The sequence below is a fragment of the Chrysemys picta genome, chromosome 11 (genome assembly GCF_011386835.1).
Source record: "Chrysemys picta bellii isolate R12L10 chromosome 11, ASM1138683v2, whole genome shotgun sequence".
Classification (NCBI taxonomy): domain Eukaryota; kingdom Metazoa; phylum Chordata; order Testudines; family Emydidae; genus Chrysemys; species Chrysemys picta.
Window position 1 is genome coordinate 42278559 of NC_088801.1, and position 26861 is coordinate 42305419.

Below are 26861 nucleotides of genomic sequence, written 5' to 3' on the forward strand. Positions count from 1 at the left end.
GCTTCATGAGCCATGGCATTAAGGGGTAAGCTGGGTCCCCAAGGATCACGATAGGCATTTCAACATCCCCAACGGTTACTTTCTGGTCCGGGAAGAAAGTCCCTTCCTCCAGCTTCCGAAACAGACCAGAGTGCCTGAAGACGCAAGCATCATGTACCTTTCCTGGCCATCCCACGTTGATGTTGGTGAAACGTCCCTTGTGATCCACCAGGGCTTGCAGCAGCATTGAAAAGTACCCCTTGCGGTTTATGTACTCGGTGGCTTGGTGCTCCGGTGCCAAGATAGGGATATGGGTTCCGTCTATGGCCCCACCACAGTTTGGGAATCCCATTTCAGAAAAACCATCCACTATTGCCTGCACGTTGCCCAGAGTCACTACCCTTGATATCACCAGGTCTTTCATTGCCCTGGCAACTTGGATCACAGCAGCCCCCACAGTAGATTTGCCCACTCCAACTTGATTCCCGACTGACCGGTAGTTGTCTGGCGTTGCAAGCTTCCACAGGGCTGCTCTTATCCTGGTATTCTGGCGCTTCAGGGCAGGGGAAAGCAAGTCACAAAGTTCCATGAAAGTGCCCTTACGCATGCGAAAGTTTCGCAGCCACTGGGAATCGTCCCATACCTGCAGCACGATGCGGTCCCACCAGTCTGTGCTTGTTTCCCGTGCCCAGAATCGGAGTTCCACGGCATGAACCTGCCCCAGTAACACCATGATTTCCACATTGCTGGGGCCTGTGCCTTGTGAGAGGTCTATGTCCATGTCAATTTCCTCATCACTCTCTTCGCCGCGCTGCAATCGCCTCCTCGGCTGGTCCGGGTTTCGCCTTGGCATGTCCTGGCTCTGCATATACTCCAGGACAATGCGTGTGGTGTTCATAGTGCTCATAATTGCCGCGGTGATCTGAGCGGGCTCCATGATCCCAGTGCTAGCTATGGCGCCTGGTCTGAAAAAAGGCGCGAAACTAGTATTTGACGGACCAGGGGAAGGAGGGAGGGCGGGCTGAGTGACAACATGACGTACAGGTACAGGGAATTAAAATCAAGAAAGGTGGCTGTGCATCAGGGAGAAACACAAACAAACTGTCACACAGAATGGTCCCCCCAAAGATTAAACTGAAAACCCTGGGTTTAGCAGGCCGTTGATTTGACGGAGGGAGGGGGAAGCAAATGAATACAGAACAAATCTATTTTTTACATCTTAAGACGACGGTGCAGCATGACTGCTAGCCCTCGGCATCTTCTGGGTGCTTGGCAGCAAATACTGGGCGCTTGGCAGTTAGTGTACTAAGACTGATAGACACATTTTTCCTGTATGATGACGATGGCCCTCAGGCCTATTGCACGATCTGCTGCTCAGGGAAGACTCTGCTAATGTGCGATGATCTAACTTGTAATAGGACGGTTACCAGTCGTAATACACCATCTACTGCCAAAAGGCAAAAGGCAAGGGGCTGGTGCAATGCAGCCCTACGGCTGCCAGCCCCACAGCTGCCAGCACCCAGATCGCCGATGAAGGCTACCAGTAATGCTGCACCGTCTACCGCCAAAAGGCAGTTAGCTGCTGCTGCTGTGTAGCAATGCAGTCCCACGTCTGCCGGCACCCAGAGGACATATGGTGACGGTGAGCTGAGCTGAGCGGGCTCCATGCTTGGCGTGGTATGTTGTCTGCACAGGTAACCCAGGTAAAAAGGCGCGAATCTATTGTCTGCCGTTGCTCTGACGGAGGGGGAGGGGCCTGACGACATGTACCCAGAACCTCCCGCGACACTGTTTTGCATCATTCGGGCATTGGGATCTCAACCCAGAATTCCAATGGGCGGCGGAGACTGCGGGAACTGTGGGATAGCTACCCATAGTGCAATGCTCCGGAAGTCGACGCTAGCCTCGGTACTGTGGACGTGGTCCGCCAACTAGAGCACTTAGAGCATTTTATGTGGGGACACACAAAATTGGCTGTATACAACCAATTTCTATAAAACCGGCTTCTATTAATTCGACCTAATTTCGTAGTGTAGACATACCCTTAGTATTGATACCTCCTTCTCAATTATTGGGAGTGGACCACATCCACCCTGACTGAACTGGCTTTGTTAACACTGAGTCTCAACTCCCTTCTCTTCATGTGTCAGTATATTTATGCCTGCATCTGTAATTTTCACTCCATGTATCTGAAGAAGTGGGGGGGTTACCCACGAAAGCTTATGCCCAAATAAATCTGTTAGTCTTTAAGGTGTCACCGGACTCCTCATTGTTTTTAATCCTACTGTTTAAGACTAGAACTATTTATTTAAAAAGCAACCGGCATTGCATTATTGCCACACATTTAGACTAATTCTTTTCTCCAGAGAAATGACTGCTATGCAATTGTGGATCCACTAGATCTTTGAAGTAAACAGCTCTTCAGCTTTATAGATAGTTTCCATTTTCATCTATTCAAATATTTTCTTTTTTTTTTTTAAATCTATCATGAGTGCAACATTAAAGTTGAGACCAATCTGGCCACACTTTCATCATTACTTATCCTCTTTTTAAGGGGACAGAATTCACAAGTATTGACATTCAAATGATAATTGAGTTTCTGATATCTACTGCACTTCTGACCAGTTTAAGTGAAGAGAAAACTTAATTAAGGTTTGCACATAATTTAAATGTTTCATTAATTTAATTTAATTACATTCATGCAGATTTACATTTATCATATGGATCAATTTGAAATTGATATTTAGTTGCACCAATAGTGAATTATATACTGCACAAACCAGTAGCAGATACTGGTTTTGGCTTGGAGCTACTACCTACTTTGAATTATACTACCCAAGCCAAACTTGAGAAACTAACAATATTCTTCTTGATGGCCTGATCTATAAGGTGAAACACATCTATTAAAGAAAATCAGAGACTAACAAATTTAATACTGGGCTGACAGCAAACTAGTCCAATTTTCACACAGCACTTTGAGCAGCAATGCCTATAAAGAGACTAGGAATATGTTTCCAGGCAGCTTCACTCTTCACCCAGCACTACTCAAATGCTCAGGAGAGCAGTGATGATCTAGCTCTGGTGCATCTGCTGATCTAACTCAAGAAAAAGAATGAGGACTAAAAGGATAAAAGATATGCGGTAGCTCAAACAGAAGTTAGGACTTGTGACAGGAATCACACTGAAATTCTATGACTGGTGTTATTCAGGAGATCAGAATACATGATCATAATGGTACCTTCTGGCGTTAGAATCTACGACTCTATGATTAGGACAGATAAACATAATGCAGAAGAGAAGACAAAGGCTGCTGCCAAGACATCAGGAAACCAAAGGAGAAGGCTGTTTGTGAAAACAGCACACTGCAAAACTTGCTCATTGTCACGACAAGGGTAAGCAAGGATGGGCTAGTAAAAAAAAAAAATCATGATAATTTTGGAAGATTGAGCAAAAGAAAAAGTGGATTTTATTCAACTGGAAGGAGAATTATACAAACAGCTTTAGTGGCAAATTATAATCTATTTCATGTTGTACAAATATCATCACCAGCATTCCAGAAGCTGTGACATGTGAGAAAGTGACTTGAAATAGCTAGGCTGGTTTAAAATTAGGCCTCCTCAAGCTCTTTCCTACTTCCCAAACAACAGATCACAAGCAAGTGTGGGAAAAGGATGAAAACTAAACAATGGTTTGACTATGTAGGAGTCTTCCAACCAGACTCCACAAAAGCAGTCAGGGCTACCATGCAACCAAAGATGTGGGAGCTTGGCAAGTCTTGTATATGTGCTCAGCTGGAAACATGAATCTGTGATTGAAAATCATATCCCTCTGATTCCATAATTACTTGTAGTGAACACTAGACCCTGTGCAGCCCCATTGAGTTGACTTGCTTTAAAAGCAAATTAGTCTGTAAAAAAAAAAAAAAATTCTGGGCAATCTATCTTCAGTTATATTCATCCAACGACACATTTAGATTTGAAATAGTGGCATTATTATTGTAGTGTTTCAGATTTACTTAACGTTATCAATTTTAACCAGGAGAATAATTTAAGTTTTCCAAAAAGACTAGTGTATTTATAGTCCATATTTCTGAATTAGAGCCATTCCACTTGATGTGATAAATTTTACCTTCTCTTTTGGGGTGGGAGAGTGCATGTTTCTCAGCATAAACCTTTTCCTTAATGATTTTTAATACATAATCGTTTTCTATTTCACTAGCATGCATAGTAGTACAACCTTTAAATGGAAAGGTCTAAAACAGTTAAGAACCATCAGGTTTTAGTACTGCATAAAATATTCAGGTGATCTCTGAATTTACTTTTATCTCTAAAACCTTACCCTGGGAGTGTTTTGGCTAAGTAAAGAAAAATACAAATGAGTTGGTAGGAAATCCAAATCAGTCATTACATAAAAAACTCTGAACAAAACTCTTGACTGCAAACTAGTATTCTGAGGGATTGCCACCCAGAAAAATCTCACATCTGAAGATACACAAGATGCATTCTGGAACCAGATTCACACTATATCAACATCAAGCAGCATTAAACACTTAACTGGCTGAAAAAGCATTAAATTAATTCATCAAATAACAGACCCACTACTAAGTAAAGAGCAACTAATAGGCACAATCCAATACCAATTCCCTCCATACCCCCAAAAATTTAATCCCAGTTTACCACACAATTCCCATAAAAAAATTTAAAAAAAGATTCCTCTAATGGAATTTGTTGCTATAAATACTGATCTTTCATAAAGAGCAGCAATTTCACAGAGCTAGTACCTTGTCCAGGTCTTGGAGTTGCAGACGCTCCAGCAGATGGCAGTTCAACCTCCTGTCAATTATAGTAATATTATAAAAGTGTAGCATCGAGAAAACATTTTATAATAAATTAGTATTGATACCAGATTCCTACCTTTGCCTTCTTAGAATCTGGATCAAACCTTTCAAGAATTAATTTAGCAGTCTTATAAGTTTCCTTTTCCATTACTTCTTCAAGCTAGAAACAAAGGTTTCACAGGTCAAGACAGACTTCTTTAAAAAAAAAATTTTTTTTCAAATGTTTATTTTTCTGTTTACAAGCATCACATTAAAATTTGCAAAAGTGCAAAGCCTAGTCCAACCAAGCATTACTGTGCTCAACCACTTTGATTAACTGCATTCAAATGAAACAAAATCTAGTTTTAAAAAAATTGTTTCTAACTTCTAACTTGTACTCAACTGCTTTATTGCAAGGAAACACCAAATATTGTTAATTGTTTACATATAATGAGGAGAATAATTACATGCACCAACTTCAATAATGGAATGTGCAAAAATCTATCAGCTATCATTATTGGAAGTTATTAGACATGACAAGCAAATGACAGGCAATTCCTCAGATTTATTTCCTCATAGCACTTAATGCTATTAATTTAAAGAAGGTCGTTAGCCAAGTGCTTTACAGAATAAAGTCTCTGTGCCAATTAACTGCTGTCAGCATCGATTTTAGATTATTTATTAGCAGAAGCAATTAGCTTGCTGCAAATGCTGTGAACACTCACTAACTGGGAGAACAGCCATGGAATTTGCTCAAGTGACTTTAAAGGCTAAACTCCATCTTTACGGTTACATTCAAACTGCTTTTCAGAAACAACTGAACATGTTAAGAATTTAAATAAAAATTTACTGAGTATTATGCATACTTTAGGGAGCATAATTAAAACACTTCATTATTACAGCATTTTATTTACAATGCACTCAAGTGGCTTTATAGCTAATACATGGGCTTAATTAAAAAAGTAATCACTAGTAAAGTATCTTTTTAGCGGTTAATAGCCAACATCAGAGGAAGCTGAACTTTAGAACACAGATACACATAGTTATGACAAATGGCTAATATGTACAGTGAATATAAAGTATTTTACAGAGCCTCAGATGGACCTTATTCCTCAGATATTCCGGTATCAAATAATATTTTGTTTAGAGTACCATAGTTTCATATTATGTTTGGTTGCTGGTGTGAACAGTTGGTAACTTAAAAGGTCAGTGGCCACAAAAGTAAGTTCTGTCAAACAGTCATTTATCGCTGCTAAGAAATAAATTTACTGAGACTTCAGGACCACTAGTTTGCAGAGGGTGGGATGTCTGCAATTTTCATTTCTCACCAGCAGATTAGTGATAATGGCTTACAACTATAATAGTGCCTTCTTATCCAGATAGATCCCAGAACATGTGTAAATAAAATTCACTTCATTCACAATGGAAATTCAGCATCTGTTTAACAGCTCACAGCAACACTCACAATGGTTTAAGACAGGAAATGAAATATTATCCAGATTGTACATTAAGCACAACTGAAACCACTAAATGATTAGGAAAGTAAAAAGCAATTCCCTAAACTGAAATTTGAGCAGGATATTGGGGTTAGCAAAAAGTGCAATGGAGCTTTAGTATGAGATCAGAAATAAGGATCTAGAATACACATCCCTCAATAACATTTCTAAGGAGAAGGAGAGTCCAGAAGGGAAATCTCAAAGTGGCTGAAAGATCTGGGAAAGGAAGCTTGGGAAGGAGCCAGTTATGGTGACATATCACGTTAGGAAGGCCAAACGAAGGAGTACCTTTGTCAACCTCTGGCTCCTCCCCCAACTCAGAAGCCCTGAAACTGGGCTAATTACTTATTCCTGTTCATGCTAATGGAGAGCCGTTAAAAAATGGGTGTCATGTTTTCATTGCTCTTTGGTAGCCACACAAGGGAAGAGGAAACTGAAGGCAAGTAGCCAGCACCACAAGAAGGCCTTTTTCATTTTCCTCCAGCAGATGACCTTAGGAGAGGCTCCACAACTATTTCAGCTCTCCTGTAAAACTGACCCAGCCATGAGAGCTAGTAGACACTAACACTATCCCATCACCAAGGGGAAGTAATATTCTCTCATTATGCCCCTCTGCTTTCCTTTGGGGAGCAATTGGGGTCAATCTGAGGGGTGGTGAAGAAACAGCACAGACTCTCCATGCAGTCAACGGGTTGTAGTAGCCTTCTTCACTCAGACCTCTTGCTGGGAGCACTGCCACTGCAGCTCTAGATTGCTGAAAATACACTGGGAAAGGTGGATACCTTTCCAAGGCCCTCCCTGCCTTCAGTCTCTTGATCTCTACCGCCACAAAAATAGTAGGTGAGCAATGCAAGCCTATCCCTGACCCCCGTCAACATCAGCAGGGCACCAACAGGTAAGCAGCCTTGCTCCAAAGCATCTGCCTAGTAAAGTTTTTACATGGTTCCAGTAGACTACAAACCTGGAAGTCCACTTTCAGTGCAAGTCTGCAGTTAACAGAAGTCTGGATTAACAAGGCTCTATTGCAATCTTTTTATGGACCAAGAAGGATTCCCCATTCAAATGATCTGATGCTTTTTCCTTACTGACGGTTAATGACAATCTGCCAAATAAAATAAATTCTAGACCATTTTAAGGTTAGACTCTCACTTAGTTATCCTGTGCATGATGTCTGAAATGTATTGTTTGCATAAATTGCATTGCAAGCCCCCTAGATATGAAGTGCAGTGCTAAATAGTGCTAAAATAAATGAAATATTGCAGAGGATCTTGCAAGAAGTCAATGAGAAGTAAATGTTATATATAAGGATATAAGGAAAATTTTGTTAGAGATCAAACCTAATAGCTTTTATTTCTTGATTTCTCTATACACATTCCATTAGTAATTGCCCCAGATCCTAGCAGGACCCAGCATCATGAAAGGCAGCTGCTCTTCATCTTCAAGAGCACGCACATGTAATTCTATGTTCTCCACACCTCCCTTTCAATGTAACAAGACATCTTGGAGAAGCTACAATAGGTCACAGGTTCTATTTCCAACAATAAGGCTATGACACCCACTTCATCTCCTTTTCTGTTAGACGCAATCAATGGTGTCACCAAAAGATCAGTGTCTGCCAAAGATTAGCACATGGACAGACTGCACCTAACTCAAACTGACCCATGCAAGAATTAAGCAATGGGTGAAGTGAAGCGAAGCACTTCAAAGAGCTAACCAAGACATTGACCTCTCTCCCCTAGGGCATCTTCACCTTCCATTCACCAAGGTAGTAGAGTCAGGCTCCTCCTGATCATCCACATGGCAACTCATTGGTGAGAAATCCCATTCACTGCCAGCTTTTCCTTTCTTATAAAAAATAAGACAAAGATATACTTCACATTTAGGCTAGAGTACTGTAATTAAATACATTTAGGACTAAAGGTGGAGACTACATGGAAAATCTGATTTGTACAAAATGCAGCAGCCCAACTTCTCAGTCACAAAAACCAGAGTCACACAATAAGTGAAATCTCTATGTACCTTGATACCACCCTACAAACAGGGGTTTTCAAACTATTTCATCATGATAAGCATATTTTAAAGAGATGGTCTCAAGGACCACAATGTCTCCTATTCATAATTGCATGGATGGTCTGCTCTCCAACTGGCAATCAACAGAATTCCTGTAGCAACTACATCAAAAGGATTATTATCAATGCATTTTAATCTTCTTTTAAATTTGATTTAGCAGCTGAAAATTTTGAGAACTAGCAGCACACCATGCCAACAGCTAACATTCCATTCCACCACAAATGGTCCAAGTAGTTCAGGTGGAGAACTAAAAGAATTGTATGTTCACCGAGCTGCAAGATTAATTCACATCTTTTATATAAAACGTAAGAGTTAATATAGCAATCCATTATTTAAAATAGGAACTAAAGTGCATACATTAGGCCACAACAGTCTGTACTCTGAGTAGATCATCATCTGAGTTAACAGTGTAGTGAACAAATCTAGCCTTTTTTTGTGGACTTTCCATCAACAAGCAGACAAAAATGCCTCCAATTTATTCATTTGGAATTCAAATGAATTTTTTTGTTAATTTTACTCTACAGATTAAATGTGAACACAGTTCACTATAAATTTAGTACTCTATGAAATGTATTGTCTAGGACTGTCTCACCCACGCTGCCTGTTCATGCTGTGTTGTCCATATCTACACTACCCGCCAGATTGGTGGGCAGCCATCAATCCAGTGGGGATCGATTTATCACGTCTAGTCGCGATAAATCGACCCCCGAGCCCTCTTCCGTCGACTCCTGTACACCAGCGCTGCGAGAGGCGCAAGCAGAGTCGACGGGGGAGCGGCAGCAGTCAACTCACCGCAGTGAAGACACCACGGTAAGTCGATCTAAGTATGTCGACTTCAGCTACGTTATTCACGTAGCTGAAGTTGCATAACTTAGATCGACACCTCTCCCTCCCCCAGTGTAGACTAGGGAAAAGATCCTGACCCTTAACGTGAGAGAGAAAAGCTTAACAGGCCATAGCCCGCAACTCCTGCACAGCTTTGGCAGTTTCATTTCCATATTTGGTTGAATTAAGCTACCAAAAGGTAAGGAAGCATTTTTGTAAGGACACTATTGTAGTTATGGATAACACACATATGGAGAAAAGATTTGAGGCTTCTAGTTCTGCCACCCACTGGCTGATGTCATATCAAATCGGACCATATTATAACAATTCAAATAGTAGAGAGCAATTGAAAAGAGGGTCACCTTACATGTTTAAGATTAGAGAAGTACTGCTGAGACAGCATCTCCATACCTTAGACATAAAGTCCACAGGAATAAAAAGATTCTAAGTAACTTGGAGAGTAAAATACATGTGGACCAAATTATGAAGGGAGTCTAGTGACTCTGGGTGACAGACTCTTTCCAAAGCCAAATGATTAGTACTTAAGTGTATGCTTGATAGCACAAGGTAGGAGAATGAAGTGTAATTTTTGCATAAGTGAATGAAGATCTTCCGTATCATATTATAAATCAGAGTGGAATGGTTCCCAACACTGCACCATTGTAATGAAAAAAAGAGTTCCTGAGCTTTAAGAATTCTTTCAACTCAAGATCCAGGCTACTAAGATTAAGTGTTGATCCAGGTGAAGCAAAGTACTTGTGAGTGCCAGTTTCAAACTTATTTGGAAGTGTTGTTTGAAGAGCTACATAAAAAAGTGGATGAGCTCAGAGAGGGAGAGGCTGATAGGACAGACAAAAAAACATGAAGTATGGAAGAGAGATTTGGAGAAGAGGAAATGAAAGGAAGGAGATAGAGAACACTGCAGGGAGAAAGAAGGACAAGAAGAAACTGTCAAGGCAATGCAGGAAAAGATGCACTATAATCTATTACAGAAAAGAAAATATAGAACAAAGCCAGAAAGGGAAATAAGATAACAAAAGTAACATTTTTTTAACCTCAAGTAAACAGAGTTAATTAATGATGTTACAATTAAATACAATTGTGTACTGTATTTTTAAATTATTGGGGTGTGGTTTTAGTGACATAGCAGCACAGATATTTTTCACCTTGACTAGTCAGCTTAGTCCCCATGCCAGTGGGCTTCAGGAAAGTTTTTCACTCCCTGATCAAATGGATCTACAAACTGATCCAACAGTCCCAAAACCATTGGCTTGATGGGACGTCCAAATAAACTAAAATGAGATTGATTTTCAAATGGAAGAATCAATTTCGGTTATTTTTGGTGAGGGACAAGACCTCAAATTACAAATTGTAAACACATTACAAAAAGATAGTTTCCTTTCTTTCCCACCTTATGTTCTATAGTCAATCTCAGTTAGCAGAGCTGTAGAGGGAATGTTTAACAGGATATAATGATAGATTTATTTGAAAAAAATTTACTCACTATTTTTTTCTTTTGGGATTTTAGCTCTTCTAATGCTTCACCTAAAAAACAAGATTTATGTTAGTTTTTAATATTAAAAATGTGATAAATATATTTCAGCATAGATTAATTGAATATGTCTCACTTGTGAGAGCCAAACAATATTTTCATTCACTGGCCCCAAGTAATCCCAGTACGTTAGCAAATCCTTCTTGTGCTTAGTGTATTCTCACATAAGAGTTTTAAATAAGCCACCTAAACCTATTGGCAGTTTCAAGTTTTAATTATAAAACCTTTTAAAGCACCACTTAATTAAACAAACTAGTACAGCACAAGTTCTGTTTGGACCTACATTAAAACTGGTGCAACAATAGCAATGTTTGCTTAAATATGTTGATTCAGTTGACTACAGAAAATCTTTTAGTTTGAATTTTAATACAGCTGTTTGAGTCCCAGATTCACGTGTTTAATACACTTTCTACAGTGCTGTTGTAGCTGTGTTGGTCCTATGATATTAAAGAGACAAGGTTGGTTAATATCTTTTACTGGACCAACTTCTGTTGGTAAGAGGGACAAACTTTCAAGCTTGCCTAGAGCTCTTCTTCAGGTCTGGGAAATGTACTCAGAGTGTCACAGCTGCATACAATAAGGAATTAACACATATTTCAAGGGACCATTCAAGGTGAAGTGGCCCGTTAACAATTCTCCAGTCATGAGGGTTAGGGGTTAGTGTATTACAGATTGTTGTAATAAGCCATAAATCCAGCGTCTCTATTCGATCCATGATTTTTAGTGTTTAGCAAAGTTTGTCTCTCTCACCGTCTAATATATTTTATTCAAGTCTCATGCATGCTAGTTGCAAATACTAGATCATTTCCAAACTTATCAATGGGATCTATATATTTGATCCTGACAGCATTTCCAAAATATAACAAAATCCCAGTTTTATAAGAGAAGATATGACTACCAGAAGTTCATCTCATTACTACAGAATAGAAGGGACAGTGTTACAGCCAGTAAGCACAACATCTAACCTTTATCTCTAAGAGAGAAAAAATTTAAGTCAAATGCATGTGGGATTTTTCCTGAAAGTCAATACTAGTAGTTCAGTACTTATGGAAAACTCACTGTAATAAGTCAGAATGAATTCCCTGGATACTACCAATTCTCTGCTACCTCCTTTATAGGTGAACAATGCATTCTAACAAGCAAAAAAATATAAAAGGTATTTACAGTTATTTTTCCTCCCTTAGTGTTATTTAACAGCTTGCTCAGTACAGCTCATTTTGTGGGCTCAAAATTTATTTTGCAGCATCAGTTTTTCACAAAGATAGTACATAAGCGAGAAAAGGCTATAGTGACAAGAAAACTAAAATTATGGAATTACATAACCATTATTTAAGCCATCGCAAATTCATAAAAGAAGAAGACTGGAATAAGGTTACATTATCTATGAATTGTTTCTCAAAATTTAAAAGAGTTTACATTAGTGTTTGTGTTCTCAGACGACATTTCAATTCTTGCTGATTTAGTAGGCTTCTTTCATCAAAGCAAAGATATTTTATTTGTTAATTTATAACATCCACCACAAATGTATTTAATTGGGCACACATACATAATTTAAAACAATTTATACAAAGCGACAGCTATCACCAATCCAGTAACCTCGTCCTCAGAAAAGAGCAATAGGTATGGTGCAAGGCCTAGAAACCCACTGTTGTTGGGCCAGCTGGGAGGAGTAGTTTCCAGAGCCATAGAGCCCCCAAATGATTAAATATTAAGGCAGTTTGCTCACACACTGTGACACTGACAGACTATGGACTGGTATGTGACCCATAACAACTTAACAAGAGGCACTGAATAGTAAACAGGGCCATTCCTTGTAGATAGTTATCAAAGCCATGTTAAGTAGACTTGAATCTTTAACATGTTTGTCTGTATTGCTGGAGAATCAAGAGTAGATACTAACTGTATTTGTCTGTGTTTATCTATATCTTGTTAGAAGTTTAACAATGTGATTTAATTAGTTTGTAGATGCTAAAATCCTGTTCCTTTCTTTTAATGATGTGTTACTGTATTCTACTGAATCAAAGACCAAAGATATAATATATAAGATATTGTAGGAAGTAAACTATTTACTTTGTCTTCAGCTTACACTGTCTATGCCATAATGAACTGCCTTGATAGTTTGAATGGTTAATTGCCCTATATTAATTAATACAAATAGTTACCTATGTATGCATAGGAAGCATAAGATTAGCTTCAAAGCAACAATATACATTACCTAGTCTTCATCAAAGGAAGGCCCTTCTGTGACGATTGCTGTCAAGAGGCTATCAGCCTGCTAAAGAACTATAAAGGAAGCTTTGGGCCTGATCCTTTTTATCTCACATCTGCTTAAACTTTGACAGGGAAAGTCTAAGCCACAAGACTCCAAGGCCTTCAGGTTTACTCTGGGTTCACCTTGGAATTCTCATAGAAGGAAACTCTGCACCTGGACTGCCTATTGGACTATAACCTTTTACATTGATTTCAGAAAGACTTTTACAAATCAGCATTCTCACCATCTCTGCTATGAAACAAACGTAAGGTTTTTATACACATTTGTATGTATATTAACTCTTTTTTCTTTTAGTAATAAGTCTTAGATCTAGTTAATAAGGATTGGCTGTAAGAATGTATTTGGGTGAGATCTGAAATATTCATTGACCTGGCAGGCAATGTGTCCGCTTTTCTGGAATTGGTAGGACTAAGTATGGTGAATACAGTTTTCAGTAATCTCTCACTATATTAGACTTGGCTGTCTGGATAGGAGCCAAAGGGTGGATTGCTTAAAGGGGGACTGTATTTTGGCTTCTTGGTAACCAGTGTGATATTACAGAAGCTAGTTGGCTACCGGCTTAGTGAATCTAATTATAGAATAAACGACCAGTTTTGGAGATTGTCTGCCCTATTTCTTGCCGTTTGCACTGAGAAAGCATTCTCAATATGACCCCTCCAGGCACCATGGTCACACACACCATTACTGAATTTGACTGCCACAGCAAATTACGAGAGAGAGGCAGCCTCCCAGATAGCCCACACCATTTAAGACTACAGATCAATGACAACAACTCAAACTGCACCCAGAAGCAATATGATGCCAGTACAGTTGAACAACTGGAAGATGTTCCAGTGGTTAATACTATATAACAGACAAGCAGCTACATTCTTCACCAAGTGCAACTTCCCAGTGGTCTTCAACTGCAGCCCCAATGAGCACTGCAGTATATTTAAAACATAGAATCATAGAACTGGAAGGGACCTCGAGAGGTCATCTAGTCCAGTCCCCTGCACTCAAGGCAGGACTAAGCATTATCTATACCATCCCTGACAGGCATTTGTCCAACCTGCTCTTAAAAATCCTCAATGATGGAGATTCCACAACCTCCCTAGGCAATTTATTCCAGTACTTAACCATTCTGACAGTTACAAAGTTTTTCCTAATGTCCAACCTAAACTGCCGTTGCTGCAATTTAAGCCCATTGTTTCTTGTCCTATCCTCAGAGGTTAATAAGTACAGTTTTCTCCCTCCTCCTTGTAACAACCTTTTATGTACTCTCAGTCTTCTCCAGACTAAACAAACCCCATTTTTTCACTCTTTCCTCATAGGTCATGTTTTCTAAACCTTTAGTCATTTTTGTTGCTCTTCTCTGGACTTTCTCCAATTTGTCCACATCTTTCCTGAAATGTGGTGCCCAGAACTGGACAATACTCCAGTTGAGGCCTAATCAGCGTGGAGTAGAGCAGAAGAATTACTTCTTGTGTCTTGCTTACAATACTCCGGCTAATACATCCCAGAATGATGTTTGCTTTTTTTGCAACAGCATTACACTGTTGACTCATATTTAGCTTGTGATCCACTATGACCCCCAGATCCCTTTCCGCAGTACTCCTTCCTAGGCAGTCATTTCTCATTTTCTATGTGTGCAACTGATTGTTCCTTCCTAAGTGGAGTACTTTGCATTTGTCCTTATTGAATTTCATCCTATTGACTTCAGACCATTTCTCCAGTTTATCCAGATCATTCTGAATTTTAATCCTATCCTCCAAAGCACTTGCAACCCCTCCCAGCTTGGTGTACTCCCTTTGCCATTATCTAAATCATTGATGAAGATATTGAACAGAACTGGACCCAGAACCGATCCCTGTGGGACCCCACTTGTTATGCCCTTCCAGCATGACTGTGAACCACTGATAACTATTCTCTGGGAATGATTTTCCAACCAGTTATGCACCCACCTTATAGTTGCTCCATCTAGGTTGCATTTCCCTAATTTGTTTATGAGAAGGTCATGTGAGACAGTATCAAAAGCCTTACTAAAGTCAAGATATACCACATCTACCACTCCCCCCCTATCCACGAGGCTTGTTACCCTGTCAAAGAAAGCTATCAGGTTGGTTTGACACGATTTGTTCTTGACAAATCCATGCTGTTATTTATCACCTTATTTTCTTCTAGGTGTTTGCAAATTGATTGCTTAATTATTTTCTCCATTATCTTTCCAGGTACGAAAGTTATGCTGACTGGTCTGTAATTTCCCAGGTTGTCCTTATTTCCCTTTTTATAGATGGGCACTATATTTGCCCTTTTCCAGTCTTCTGGAATCTCTCCCTCTTCCATGACTTTTCAAAGATAATTGCTAATGGCTCAGATATCTCCTCAGTCAGCTCCTTGAATATTCTAGGGTGCATGTCATCAGGCCCTGGTGATTTGAAGACATCTAACTTGTCTAAGTAATTTTTGGCTTGTTCTTTCCCTATTTTAGAGACTCTGATCCTACCTCGTTTTCACTGGCATTCACTATGTTAGATGTCCAATCGCCACCAACCTTCTTGGTGAAAACCGAAACAAAGAAGTCATTAAGAACCTCTGCCATTACCACATTTTCTGTTATGGTCGTTCCCCCCTCATTGAGTAATGGGCCTACTCTGTTCTTGGTCTCTCTCTTGCTTCTAATGTATTTGTACAATGTTTTCTTGCTTTCTTTTATGTCTCTGGCTAGTTTGATCTCGTTTTGTGCCTTGCCTTTTCTAATTTTGTTTTCTAATATAAACAAATATTTTTGTTATTTGTTTATATTCATCCTTTGGAAACTCAGTCAAATTACACTTTTTGTAGGACTCTTTTTTTGAGTTTTAGATCATTGAAGATCTCCTGGTTAAGCCAGGGTCGTCTCTTGCCATACTTCCTATCTTTCCTACGCAGTGGGATAGTTTGCTCTTGTGCCCTTAATAATGTGTCTTTGAAAAACTGCCAACTGTCTTCAATTGTTTTTCCCCTTAGACTTGCTTCCCATGGGATTTTACCTGCATGGGCAATTACAGTGACCCAGGCAATAAAAATTAACAGATTACAAGTGGAAAGGAAAGTGATCCACAAATTAACCTCACGGAGCACCTCCCAGTGGTGGTTAAAATGACCTCCCTGTGGCAATTCCTGGAACTCACTATTAGGAAAGTGTTATATATTTTAGCGCTCAGCTAAATTTAGCAGATGAAAACAACAAGGACTCAGTACCATATAGCCAGTATTTTGGAACCAGTGTTATTTAAATAAAAAAAAATTAAAAAGTCCTAAGGGCTAGACTAGGTCCAGAGCAGAGAAAGCACATCAAACGTCTAACCAAACAGATTAAGAGATACTAGTGACATGGATCCCAGACACCCTAGAAACAGAGGTCTTAAAGTAGTCCCAAATGAGGGACTCTTGAAGGAAGAGTTATCTGCATTCTCCTGACACACATTTTAATAATGGACACTGAAATCCCCCCGACCACATCACCTGAAGATCCAATCTCTCAACCTATTACCATCACCTCTGCCTTAGTCAAGGTAATCTTCAGCCATCCTACTCTCCTCCATGTTCTGTTTTTGGTCAAATGCTGAGAAAGCAAGAAAACCACCACGTGCATCTGATGAAAGTGAGACCGAGCTTCATCAAGCATATGATGGTGGGTCAATTCAACAGTCTCATTATCCGTCCTTCCCCAACAGCCACACACAGAATATCAAGCAGTATGTAAACCATTCACCTTCCCCTGCAAAATATAAATTCCCCCACTACAGCTTGTGGTGAGAGAGAAAGAGACAAGATAAAAGATTGGCCTCCCAGAATAGCCCCATCTAGAACAAAAACAGAAACTCCCACCCCACTGTCACTAGGATTAAGTTTAACAGTTGTACTCAGAAGGAAAAGAGTATGGAGGAAGAGAAGTCTGAGCTAGTCTGTTTAGTTTTTGGCCAAAATTGTTCAGTTTAAGATTACAACCTAGTGTCCTTTGCCCATTCAAATTCCCACTGCTTTCAGGTAATCCAAGCTCTATTAACAAATAAAATTTGACACTAGCTTTTTAATTAAGGTAGAGAGCTTTGTCCTTCCCATTTCCTGGAATGGTTAGACTTAGTTCATATTGGCATGTTCCAAGCTGCATAAAAATTCCCTCAACACACAGGTTTAACAAAAAGTATTAAGTTAGTCTGTTGAGTTTAAAACTTCTGTAAACTTAAAATATCCAGGCAAACTACACAGATACTGCAGAAAGTGAAAAAAAGTGCAACATATTAGCACAAGACACTGATACACTTTCATCTCTAAAGAAAATAATCCTGGAACACATTGAAAAATAAAGCTATAGGTATATTTATATCTAAAACATTTAAGCAGTGTTGAATCAGAGGAAAGATGCTCAAAAAGTTATGTTGCTTAACTTGGTAAATTACAAGGAGTTTCAAATAACCCAAGTACAACTCTTGAATCTCCTTTGAGTCATAAGACACAGGGCCAAATCTCAATTCTCTTTACATGTTTCGCATACATCAGTAAGGAGTGTTGAAGGCAATCTCGCCTTTAATGAAGAGGTCTCTTCATGAACTCTAAATGATATGGACAGGCCCGCTACCACAAATGCCTGTTTTTAAATTTTGCCTTAGAATTTATCCTTTTATTAGAACTCTGGCCATCCCTTTTGAACATTCTGAATTATTCTCATGCCACCTATCTGTACTACTTTAAAAAAAAAAAATCAGGAATTCCCATTGCAGTGGATAGGCAGCTCTCAAAATACAACATATTAATACTGCATCAAGAAAATGATGCTTGCCTGTCTCACTTTCCCATTTAGAAGATGCTGCTGCTTTTTAATAGCATACTATTACAGCCATGCTACAAACAACAATGAAGATTGCAGTAGTCTTAGAACTTATTTCATATAAACAGTCTCTGCCCTTACTCATAGCATGAGAAAGTTAAGACAGTCAAAATACTGCCAGAGTACTTGTAGTAACATTTTTGAAGCCCTATATTCAATCGAGCTTATATTCTAGTCAGGGGGCCATATGAGTCTCTCACACAAAATCATAGAGTTTAAGGCCAGAAGGGACCACTAGATCATGTATTCTTATCTCAAAAGTAAATGAAACCCAAAGGAGATTGGACTATTGTATGCCACAGGCCATTTTAGAGATGGGAAGAAAAGAGATTAAGTGACTTTCCAAAGAAGTAAGTGGCAGAAACAGAATTTAAAAGTCTACCAAGTCCCAGTTCTGTGCCTCAACCAAGAAGTCCTCATTCCTCTCCTGGAAGTTAATATAAGTACCTGTATACCATTATATTGAGTCTCACTCCTACTAATTAGTTCCACAGCATTTGAAAAAGACTGAAAAGATACTTACTGTTTCTTTCTGTTCTTTTGGAAAAGAAGAAAATGAGCACTGTTCTTATAAACCAGATTCTGCGGGGCGGGAAAAGAAGTTATTTTACTTTAAGACTAATAAAACAACTCAAAATAGTTGAATTTGTAATGGGAAGCTAACTTCACCCTCAATTATGGAGCGACTAGCACTCCTCCAAAACGGTTTACAAGTAGCCTATTCTGAAGGTTTAATAGAAACTCAAGTTTCACAGAACAGCTAGTGTCGAACACTTTCACAAAAGGTGGCATTGTTCCCCTCCAACATTTCTTGCAAATGTTGCAAAGGACACCAACAGAAAAAGTAACATTACTCCTAGGTCACATTTCCCTTGTAACACCTAGTTTTCAAAGTAGATTATCTATAATCACTTCCTTCAAGGAAAGCATCCTTAGCAACTATGCAGAAAATAGTGAAAATCTTCACAAATCTATTACAAAGTGGGAAGTTATGAATGATGCGCCAGCATTTCCTCACATCACAGCACTGATTTACATAAAATCAGTCATGTTTCTATTAAAATATAATGAAACAAATTATTACTATGTGAAGAGCTAATGAAGAAGCAGCCACAATGGCAATGTCATATTTCATGGGGAAGTTGTAATATATACCCTCCAAAAGTAAATCAGTAAAACCTATAATAATAAGAATTTTAAAAATAAACGACTGGCACATATTTAGTCACATATTATAATATGTAAGGATTCAAGCAAGGATTGATTTTCATGTAGAAACATTATAAATTCAAGGACTATGCTGCTCAAGTAATCTGCTGCAAACAACTTCATTTGCAGGTTACTGCTTGAAATAGTTATCAGACATATACGAACCTGAGGACTAGACTTACCAGCTATACTCAAAAAACTGAAGATTTGGGAGGTTAATGGGGAGGGGTCGTACCAGAAAGGTCCACAAAAAAACGTTATTGTGCACTTGCTACATTAAATCTTTTTCCAAGCAGAAGAGTAAACTGACATTATTCTTGTCAGAGTCCTGTAAAATTGAATAGCAGCAGTGATGCTGACCCACCTCTTGTCAGTTTTATCCTGCTGCTTCATAAGACTACGAATATTAGCAGAGACAATGGAGCAGTTTATCTGCACTCTTAGGAAGAAAAAACTGCACTGATTTACATTCATTTTACAGTAGTAAGGTTCTCCTTTCAGGCATAAGGATTAGAAACTATTATTTTAAAAAAATAACTTAAGTGCTACTTAAACTGATGCTTTCAGCCCCTCTTGCTTGTTGTCAGGAAAATCTACCAACTCCCTAGTGGCAAGTAGATTTTCAAGCCTCACTGAGAATTTTATATAAAACCCTGTTTGTCATAGGCACTATATAAAAATCTAAAGGCAGACACAGAATTAAATGAAGCCAATAATAAATATTAGAGGTCTGCACGAGGTTAAAGCAAAGAGTTACCAAAAATCATGTTTAGCATCACAAAGAATAAGCAAAATTCCACATTTTAATGTAACACATTAATATCGCTGTTTGATAAGCACATACTTAGCATTTATATATTACATTATTAAAATGCTTACAACAATTAATAGGCACACAATCCCTGAGAGATAAGTTAGTTAACTACTATCCCAACTTTCCAGATGCAGGTGTCAAGGTATGCAGGTGAAGTGACTGCTGAAGGTCACAGACAACAAATCACTGACAGAGACAGGATTAACAAAGGCATACTATACTGACATTCCGCTTTCAAATTCATGGTTTAATAACTATTTTTAAAATAGCTATAAAGTAGTATAAGGATTGCTGACATATTCCTTATATGTCATGTGAGTGGCACCTATTCTCTATAAAGTGATGATACAACGATGCATCGTATGTCTATAGGGTCTTAAATTGTTTTGGAGAGTAGGCTATAAACCCAGAAGCATTATTTCCTTTAACAATTATGTATTTTTTCCCAAGCCAAGTTTCTTTCCCCCAACCCCCACCACCTAGTACTATATGTTGAGCAACCAGATAGTGCTATTAATACTGAAGTTTCCACTCTAAATTCTCTTTTTTAGGACTATAAAATGTCCACTCCAGCTCTTAAATTTAAAAGGTTAAATGAAGAATCTTGTCAATTTAATTATCAGAGAATTAAACTATTTAAAGTTTCAGCTGAAGGAATGGGACAAAATAATTCTGAATGGAAGTAATTGCAGTTTCAAGAAGCGAGGCCTTCTTATGTGCCACTGTTTTTCACAAGTCTTCAGTTATTTAAATGTAGGTATTTCAAAGTTAAACATGCTACATATTCCTAGAACCTAGCTCACTGTACCAGCATCAGTAACATGCTCAGACCTTGTGGGAGCGACGTAACAGTACTGTTATTGAGTGACTGCAAGGTGGGGGAGGCAGACATTTTCCAGTTTGCGTAAGGCAGAAAAATCTCTAGAGTTAGTACTGGATGGCACCAGGCATTCAACATAGGTTCACCTCTTGACTGAGAGAGAAAACATGCTGGCAGCTGCTTGCCATTCATACCTGCCAGAGAAAACTGAAGGGGACTGGATTCAGGGGGAAAAAAAAAAATTATATCAGACACATGCTTCCAAGTCATAAGAACCTAAATTTAATTTTAAACATTCATATGCTTGGTGGTTGCCTGACCCAGGATTTCATGGAAGCCTATCATTCAAAAATGAAATGTATACTGAACTTAGAAAAACAGGAGAACAAAAGATCCATTAGAAGATCAGACTAGTAGAAAAAGACAGGCCCTTGAATATGGCAATACAGTAACTTCTCACTTAACGTCCTCCCACTTAACGTTGTTTCGAAGTTACGTCGCTGCTCCATTAGGGAACATACTCGTTTAAAGTTGTGCAATGCTCCCTTATAACGTCATTTGGCTGACTTTACAAGAGAGCATTGCACAAGTTCTTCTTCTCCTCCCCCTCCCTTCTTCCCTCCCTCCCAATGCTTAGGACTTTCTGGGAGGAAGGGAGGGGGCTGCCCCTGCTCACAGGTCCGCATTCCGAAAGGGACTTTAGAGCTGCAGGCCAGGGCCCCAGGGCCCTCTTAGCCCAGGGCCCTGCAGCCCCTAAAGCCCCTGCATTCCGGGTGGCCCTGCCTGCCGGGGTGGCGGGGGGGCAGCTCCCAGAATTGCAGCCATGGGGGTGGTGCTGCACTGCACAGAGCCACCTGCATACCCGCTGCACCAAACAGGAGCTGCGCCAGGTAAATGCTCTGCACCTCCTGCCTGCCCCAGCCCTGAGCCTCCTCCCACACCATCTTGAGCGCCCTCCCGCACCCTAACTCCCTCCTAGACCCCGCACCCTACCCTGAGCGCCCTCCCACACCCTAACTCCCTCCCAGACCCCGCACCCCACCCTGAGCGCCCTCCCACACCCTAACTCCCTCCCACACCCTACACCCCCAGCCCTGAACCCCAGGGTAAGCCGGGGCACCTCCCCACCACAGTACAGTACTGTACAGTACATAATGCCTTTTGTCTGCCCCAAAAAAATTTCCTTGGAACCTAACCCCCCGCATTTACATTAAATCTTATAGGAAAATTGGATTAGTTTAACATCGTTTCACTTAAAGTTGCATTTTTCAGGAACATAAGTACACCTTTAAGTGAGGAGTTACTGTACTCATTTCTACACTCATTTGCCACATTTGAATATGAGAGACACACTGGCATAAATAGCAGGCTAGCTAAAAAGCCTGTTTCACAATACTATCAGGGAGGGAAAAAAACAAAACCTATTCATTCTCTTTTGTCAAAGCCTACTTGAGCCTTCATTTAGGGATCAGTTCAGTCAGTGGATTGCTGTACATGTATATTGGTCTACATGTTTTATTTCATGAAATGCATGTCCATTTTCAAGTGAACATCAATATTGTATAGCAACTTAGTACGTACTATGAATAGCAAGATTACTACATGTGCAAAAAGCATTTTAAAAGACTTTTGCATGTAGTTTTGCTGTCCATAGTCTGCACAAATCAGTTGTGCTATAATATCTGTATTAAAGCCCCAAAAGGCTAAACAGACTTCATGCCTCTCTGCTCCCACACAAAGGTGATCCAAGCTGAAAATCCTGTCAAGCCTAAGTTCCAGCAGGGGTAAAATTTGAAACTAAACTCAAAAATTTGAAAACAAGACACTTAACAAGCAAAGTAATCAGCTCAAACAAATAGAACTAAAATAAACTTAGCAGCCATTTTTCCTACTGTATATTCAAAGAGTTAACAGCATTCTACGATAAGAAAAAACTGTCAAAAATACTCCAGTAGAACAGCTCCTCATGTCAGACTCATGCACGTTAAAGGGACACCATCAACTTTAAAAAAAAAATCAATTCAACTTGAACATTCACATAGTTTTGCTAGTTGCACCTAAAATGAACTTAAACTGAAAAATTAGAACATTTTTCTTTTCCAGTTTTAGTTTCCAGCATTCCGACTACCTACAAAGTATTTTGTTTGTGCAACTGTTTCAGACAATGGGGTGAGAGAATTCTGTTAAAATCTAAAAGATAATAAAGCCATAAAAATGGTCCAGGAATTTTAGGACTAGCTGTAGTACCCTAATAATTTAAATATTTTTAAAAGGACTAGATTTTGAGTTGATGATATCCCTTTAAAAACCTCAGGAGTATAACTTATCTTCAACCCAACTGTAAACGGATTTTAAAGCTGTTCAGATTTACATAACCCTACTGAGTATCATTCTGATAAGCTAAGCATCTTCAGCTGTTGACACTTTTTGAACAGAAAAATCTTTCCACTCCAAACCCAGACCCAGCAGAGACATTTCCCTCAAAAACATAAAAAAAAGCATGTGCCTAACTACTCAGATCTATTTTAAAGGGAAAATCCAGCAAGTTGTGATAACTCAAGGGTTGTCAAAAACAAATTCAGGCCCCTGCTGAGATTCACTTTCCACTTCCTTTCAACAAAGAGACAGCAGTTAGGAAAAAGGCATATTTTACTTACATCAATGGAAATGCAAAAAATGGAAGCATCATAATCAGCCTTGCTGTCCATTCATCAGGAAGATACCACAAATATACAATTAAACAAGTAATAAGATAAAGAACTGATGAGTAGAGAAGTAGTCTTCCAACCCATAGCTTCTGTAGCCTCTGATTTTTTTCTCTAAATTCTTCTAATGCTTGGATTTCCTGTAAATAAAGGATTTTTAAGTGACTAGTGGCTGAAGTTAACTGATGCTTTATTAGGTTTGTTGAAGTTGAGCATTTCAGTATGAGATTTGAAAACATTACAAAAGCAATCAGGCTTTCTGTACTTGACACTGTTTGTCCAACAGATCTAACAGTTTTCATAGCACGAACTACACCTTAATACATTGGTTGTGGCATGGACCAATTGCCCTTCATTCATGAGCAGATAACATTCCTTGGGCAACTACAGGAACCCAAGAGTGATATTAAGAATATATAAAAAACAACAAGGAGTCTGGTGGCACCTTAAAGTCTAACAGATTTATTTGGGCATAAGCTTTCGTGGGTAAAAACCTCACTTCTTCAGATGCAAGTGCCACCAGACTCCTTGTTGTTTTTGTAGATACAGACTAACATGGCTACCCCCTGATATTAAGAATATATGTATTTTTAGCTGTCTTAATGGAATTTAGTAACTTGGAAACAAGGGGGAAAACCAGCATCATGGGACCAGGCAGCTTTTTGTGTTCACAGCAAAGTGTTCTGCAGTCCAGTTTGAGTACTGTTGCTTTAACAGGCATCTGTGAAACTTCAAAATATGTTTTTATATTTTAATAGTACCATCTCCTCCTGTGACAAAGCTGAGCTATTGCAGCCACTTCAATTTTTTATTTTTTTATTTTTTTAGTACTCCCGCCCATTAATAATACAGTCGTGAATATTTTAACACTGTTTTGTTTTGGGTTTTTTGTCAGATGGATAAATGATCTAGCAGTACTTTGTGCTTTTAGTGACAACAGGATTACCCACACCTTCATTAATTTGGCCAATGAAAATACAGACTGGATATTTCAAAACAGGTCATTGCTCCATAAACAGACATATTTCACAAATGCTGACCAGAATCATACAAGATCACTGAACTGTCTCTTTAGTTATTCTGTCCATGGTCTTATTTTACCACCATAATAAGAGTTGCAACAAATCTACATTGAAGCTTTTCGAATGAGCCAAATGAATAGGACTTTCTTCTAGTGACATTTTTTGGAGAATATAAAAATGAAGGCCTAACCATTAGCCTTAATTAGATTCTCCAACCAGGCCAATTTAACATTCATTCACTTTACAAGTTGTTGAAATGTAGACTTAGACTATAACTTATGTAGCTATTTCTTGAGGAAGTACTAATGTTCAAAGTCATTTAATTTTGAGGTTCTGCTCTCTGCTTTCCTTCTCCTGAAACTCCAAGTCTCTAGTACATCAGTGCTCAAGTCTGGAATCAGCACCATTATAATTTTAATGCCATTACAATTATGCTTGGAAGGATTTGATTTTCTTTATCAGTAAATGTCAGTAAACATCGATTTCACCGTATGCACACAAACCAACAAAAAATTATTTCCATTGATAATAATCAAAATAGACAGACAGGCAAAGTAAAAAAACGCTGCTTAAGAACTTAGATTTTGATTTAATGATATTTACTTTGTATATATTGACATGTGATGTTGACAATGTGTGTTTTAATGGTTATAAAGCTTTAACTTTCTGAATCTGTCTACTGAGGATTAAATAATTACCTGATCCCCCGCTGATAACTTCCTGCAACTTTATAGTTTTAAATAAATAAAAAATTTAAAACATTGATATATGACAAAATTCGTTCTGCCAACACTAATTAAAATGTATATAACCTCCTCTCCTCCCATATTTGTAAAAGCTTGGTGATTTTAAAAAACTGCCCAGATGTTAGATGTCTATTTCTAAAGTAAACAAAACAGGAATAGTGCGGAGGCAAAATACATACCTTATCAATTTTCTCCAACACTTCTACTGTCGAAGGCTTTGCCTGCTTACAAGGGAGGGAAAAGAGGTGTCATTGAACTCTACAGTGATACCCAAGTTATTCTATTTACAACATCCTGCCAGCAGTACTCGTATGTGATAACAGATTAAGAGGTTTTCATTCAAAACCAAAAAATGAAGTGTATTTTTACTTTGTAGTATCTAAAACCTACTCATTTTAATTGACTAGTTACCCACTTTCCATGCACATTTTTTGCTGACATTAGCTGCTCATAAAGGCTCCTCTCCTAAGCCACACACTAACAAGGATGTGCACGCTGCCAGCAGACCAAGCACTCAAAGACCTGATCTACACTACACAGGGTAGATCAACATAAGGCAATTTATGTCGACCTAATTATGTCCGTGTACACAATACAGCCTTGTCCCGCCGATGTAAATGCCCTACTACACCGACATAATAACTCTACCTCCACGAGAGGTATAGAGCTTATGTTGGTGTAGTCAGGGCAACACAGTGTCTGTGTAGACACTGCGTTACTTACATTAGCTGTTGGCTGTCTTGTCAATTTCAGGACTAGGTGCTGGAGCCCTGAAATTGACAAGAAAGCCAGGCAGCTAGAGCCCAGCTGCCCCCAGCTCTCTGCCAGGCTGCACCTGCCCAGCTCCCCACTCAGAGATCTGAGAAGCCCGGGCAGCTAGCCTCTGCTCCTGGTGGAGAGCTGTGCAGAGCTGAGAACCCTGGCTCTCAACCCCGCCCCACAGTCAGTAGAAGCACTCCTGGTGAGGACACACACCACCAACAGAAGGAGGGTACTGTGGTGGTTGGTGTCCACACTAATTACTGTGGGGCTGGAAGTTGACCTAACATAGGTCGCCTTAAGTCTGTAGTGTAGACATGCCCTTAGAACAGGGGGTCTCAAACTTCATTGCACCGCAACCCACTTCTGACTATAAAAATTACTACAGGATCCCAGGACAGAGAATCGAAGCCTTAGCCCGCCCAAGCCCAGCTGCCCCAGCTAGGGGGCCAAAGCCCAAGCCCCACCGCTCAGGGGGATAGGGGGACAAAGGCCTGTAATCCTGGGCCCTGCTCTCGGGCTTCAGCTTTTGCCCCGGGTGGTGGGGCTTGGGCTTCAGCCCTGGGCCCCAGCAAGTCTAACACCAGCCCTTGCGACCCCATTAAAATGGGTTTGAGACCCACTTTGGGGTCCCAACCCACAGTTTGAGAAACACCGCCTTAGAAGAACCTGCTTCAGTGCCTAATTTGTGCCAGGACTTTCCAGGGCTGATCCCTGGCACCTCCAGGCTTAGCAGTTCATAGCCTCGACACCTCTGGGCTTGCTGCCAGTGTTCCCTCTAATTTTTCCCACTCATGTGCGGAATGAATTTTGTTATGTGCACCAATATGGAGGCGGCGTGTGATACATCACCTCCATATTGGTGCACATAATAAAATTAATGTGGCAAGGTGGGGCCAAGGGGCTTGGAGTGTGGGAGGGGGCTCA

At 39.5% G+C, this 26861-nt stretch overlaps 1 protein-coding gene across 10 annotated transcripts in view; it reads right to left on the bottom strand.

The window, feature by feature from the left end:
• LNPK (lunapark, ER junction formation factor) overlaps positions 1-26861 on the bottom strand; it is a 77821-nt gene that overhangs the window by 43007 nt on the left and 7953 nt on the right. For 4 of the 10 annotated variants that reach the window (XM_065561895.1, XM_005300439.3, XM_065561894.1 and 1 more), the window contains 6 exons: positions 25355-25396; positions 23360-23547; positions 18383-18441; positions 10691-10731; positions 4893-4976; positions 4760-4811 (listed from right to left, as the gene is read on the bottom strand). In XM_065561895.1, coding sequence (XP_065417967.1) covers positions 4760-4811; positions 4893-4976; positions 10691-10731; positions 18383-18441; positions 23360-23547; positions 25355-25396 — 466 coding nt within the window. Of the gene's footprint in view, positions 1-4759; positions 4812-4892; positions 4977-10690; positions 10732-18382; positions 18442-23359; positions 23548-25354; positions 25400-26861 lie in introns of all 10 variants that reach the window. The other 6 variants (XM_065561893.1, XM_065561896.1, XM_065561891.1 and 3 more) reach the window with 3 other exon arrangements.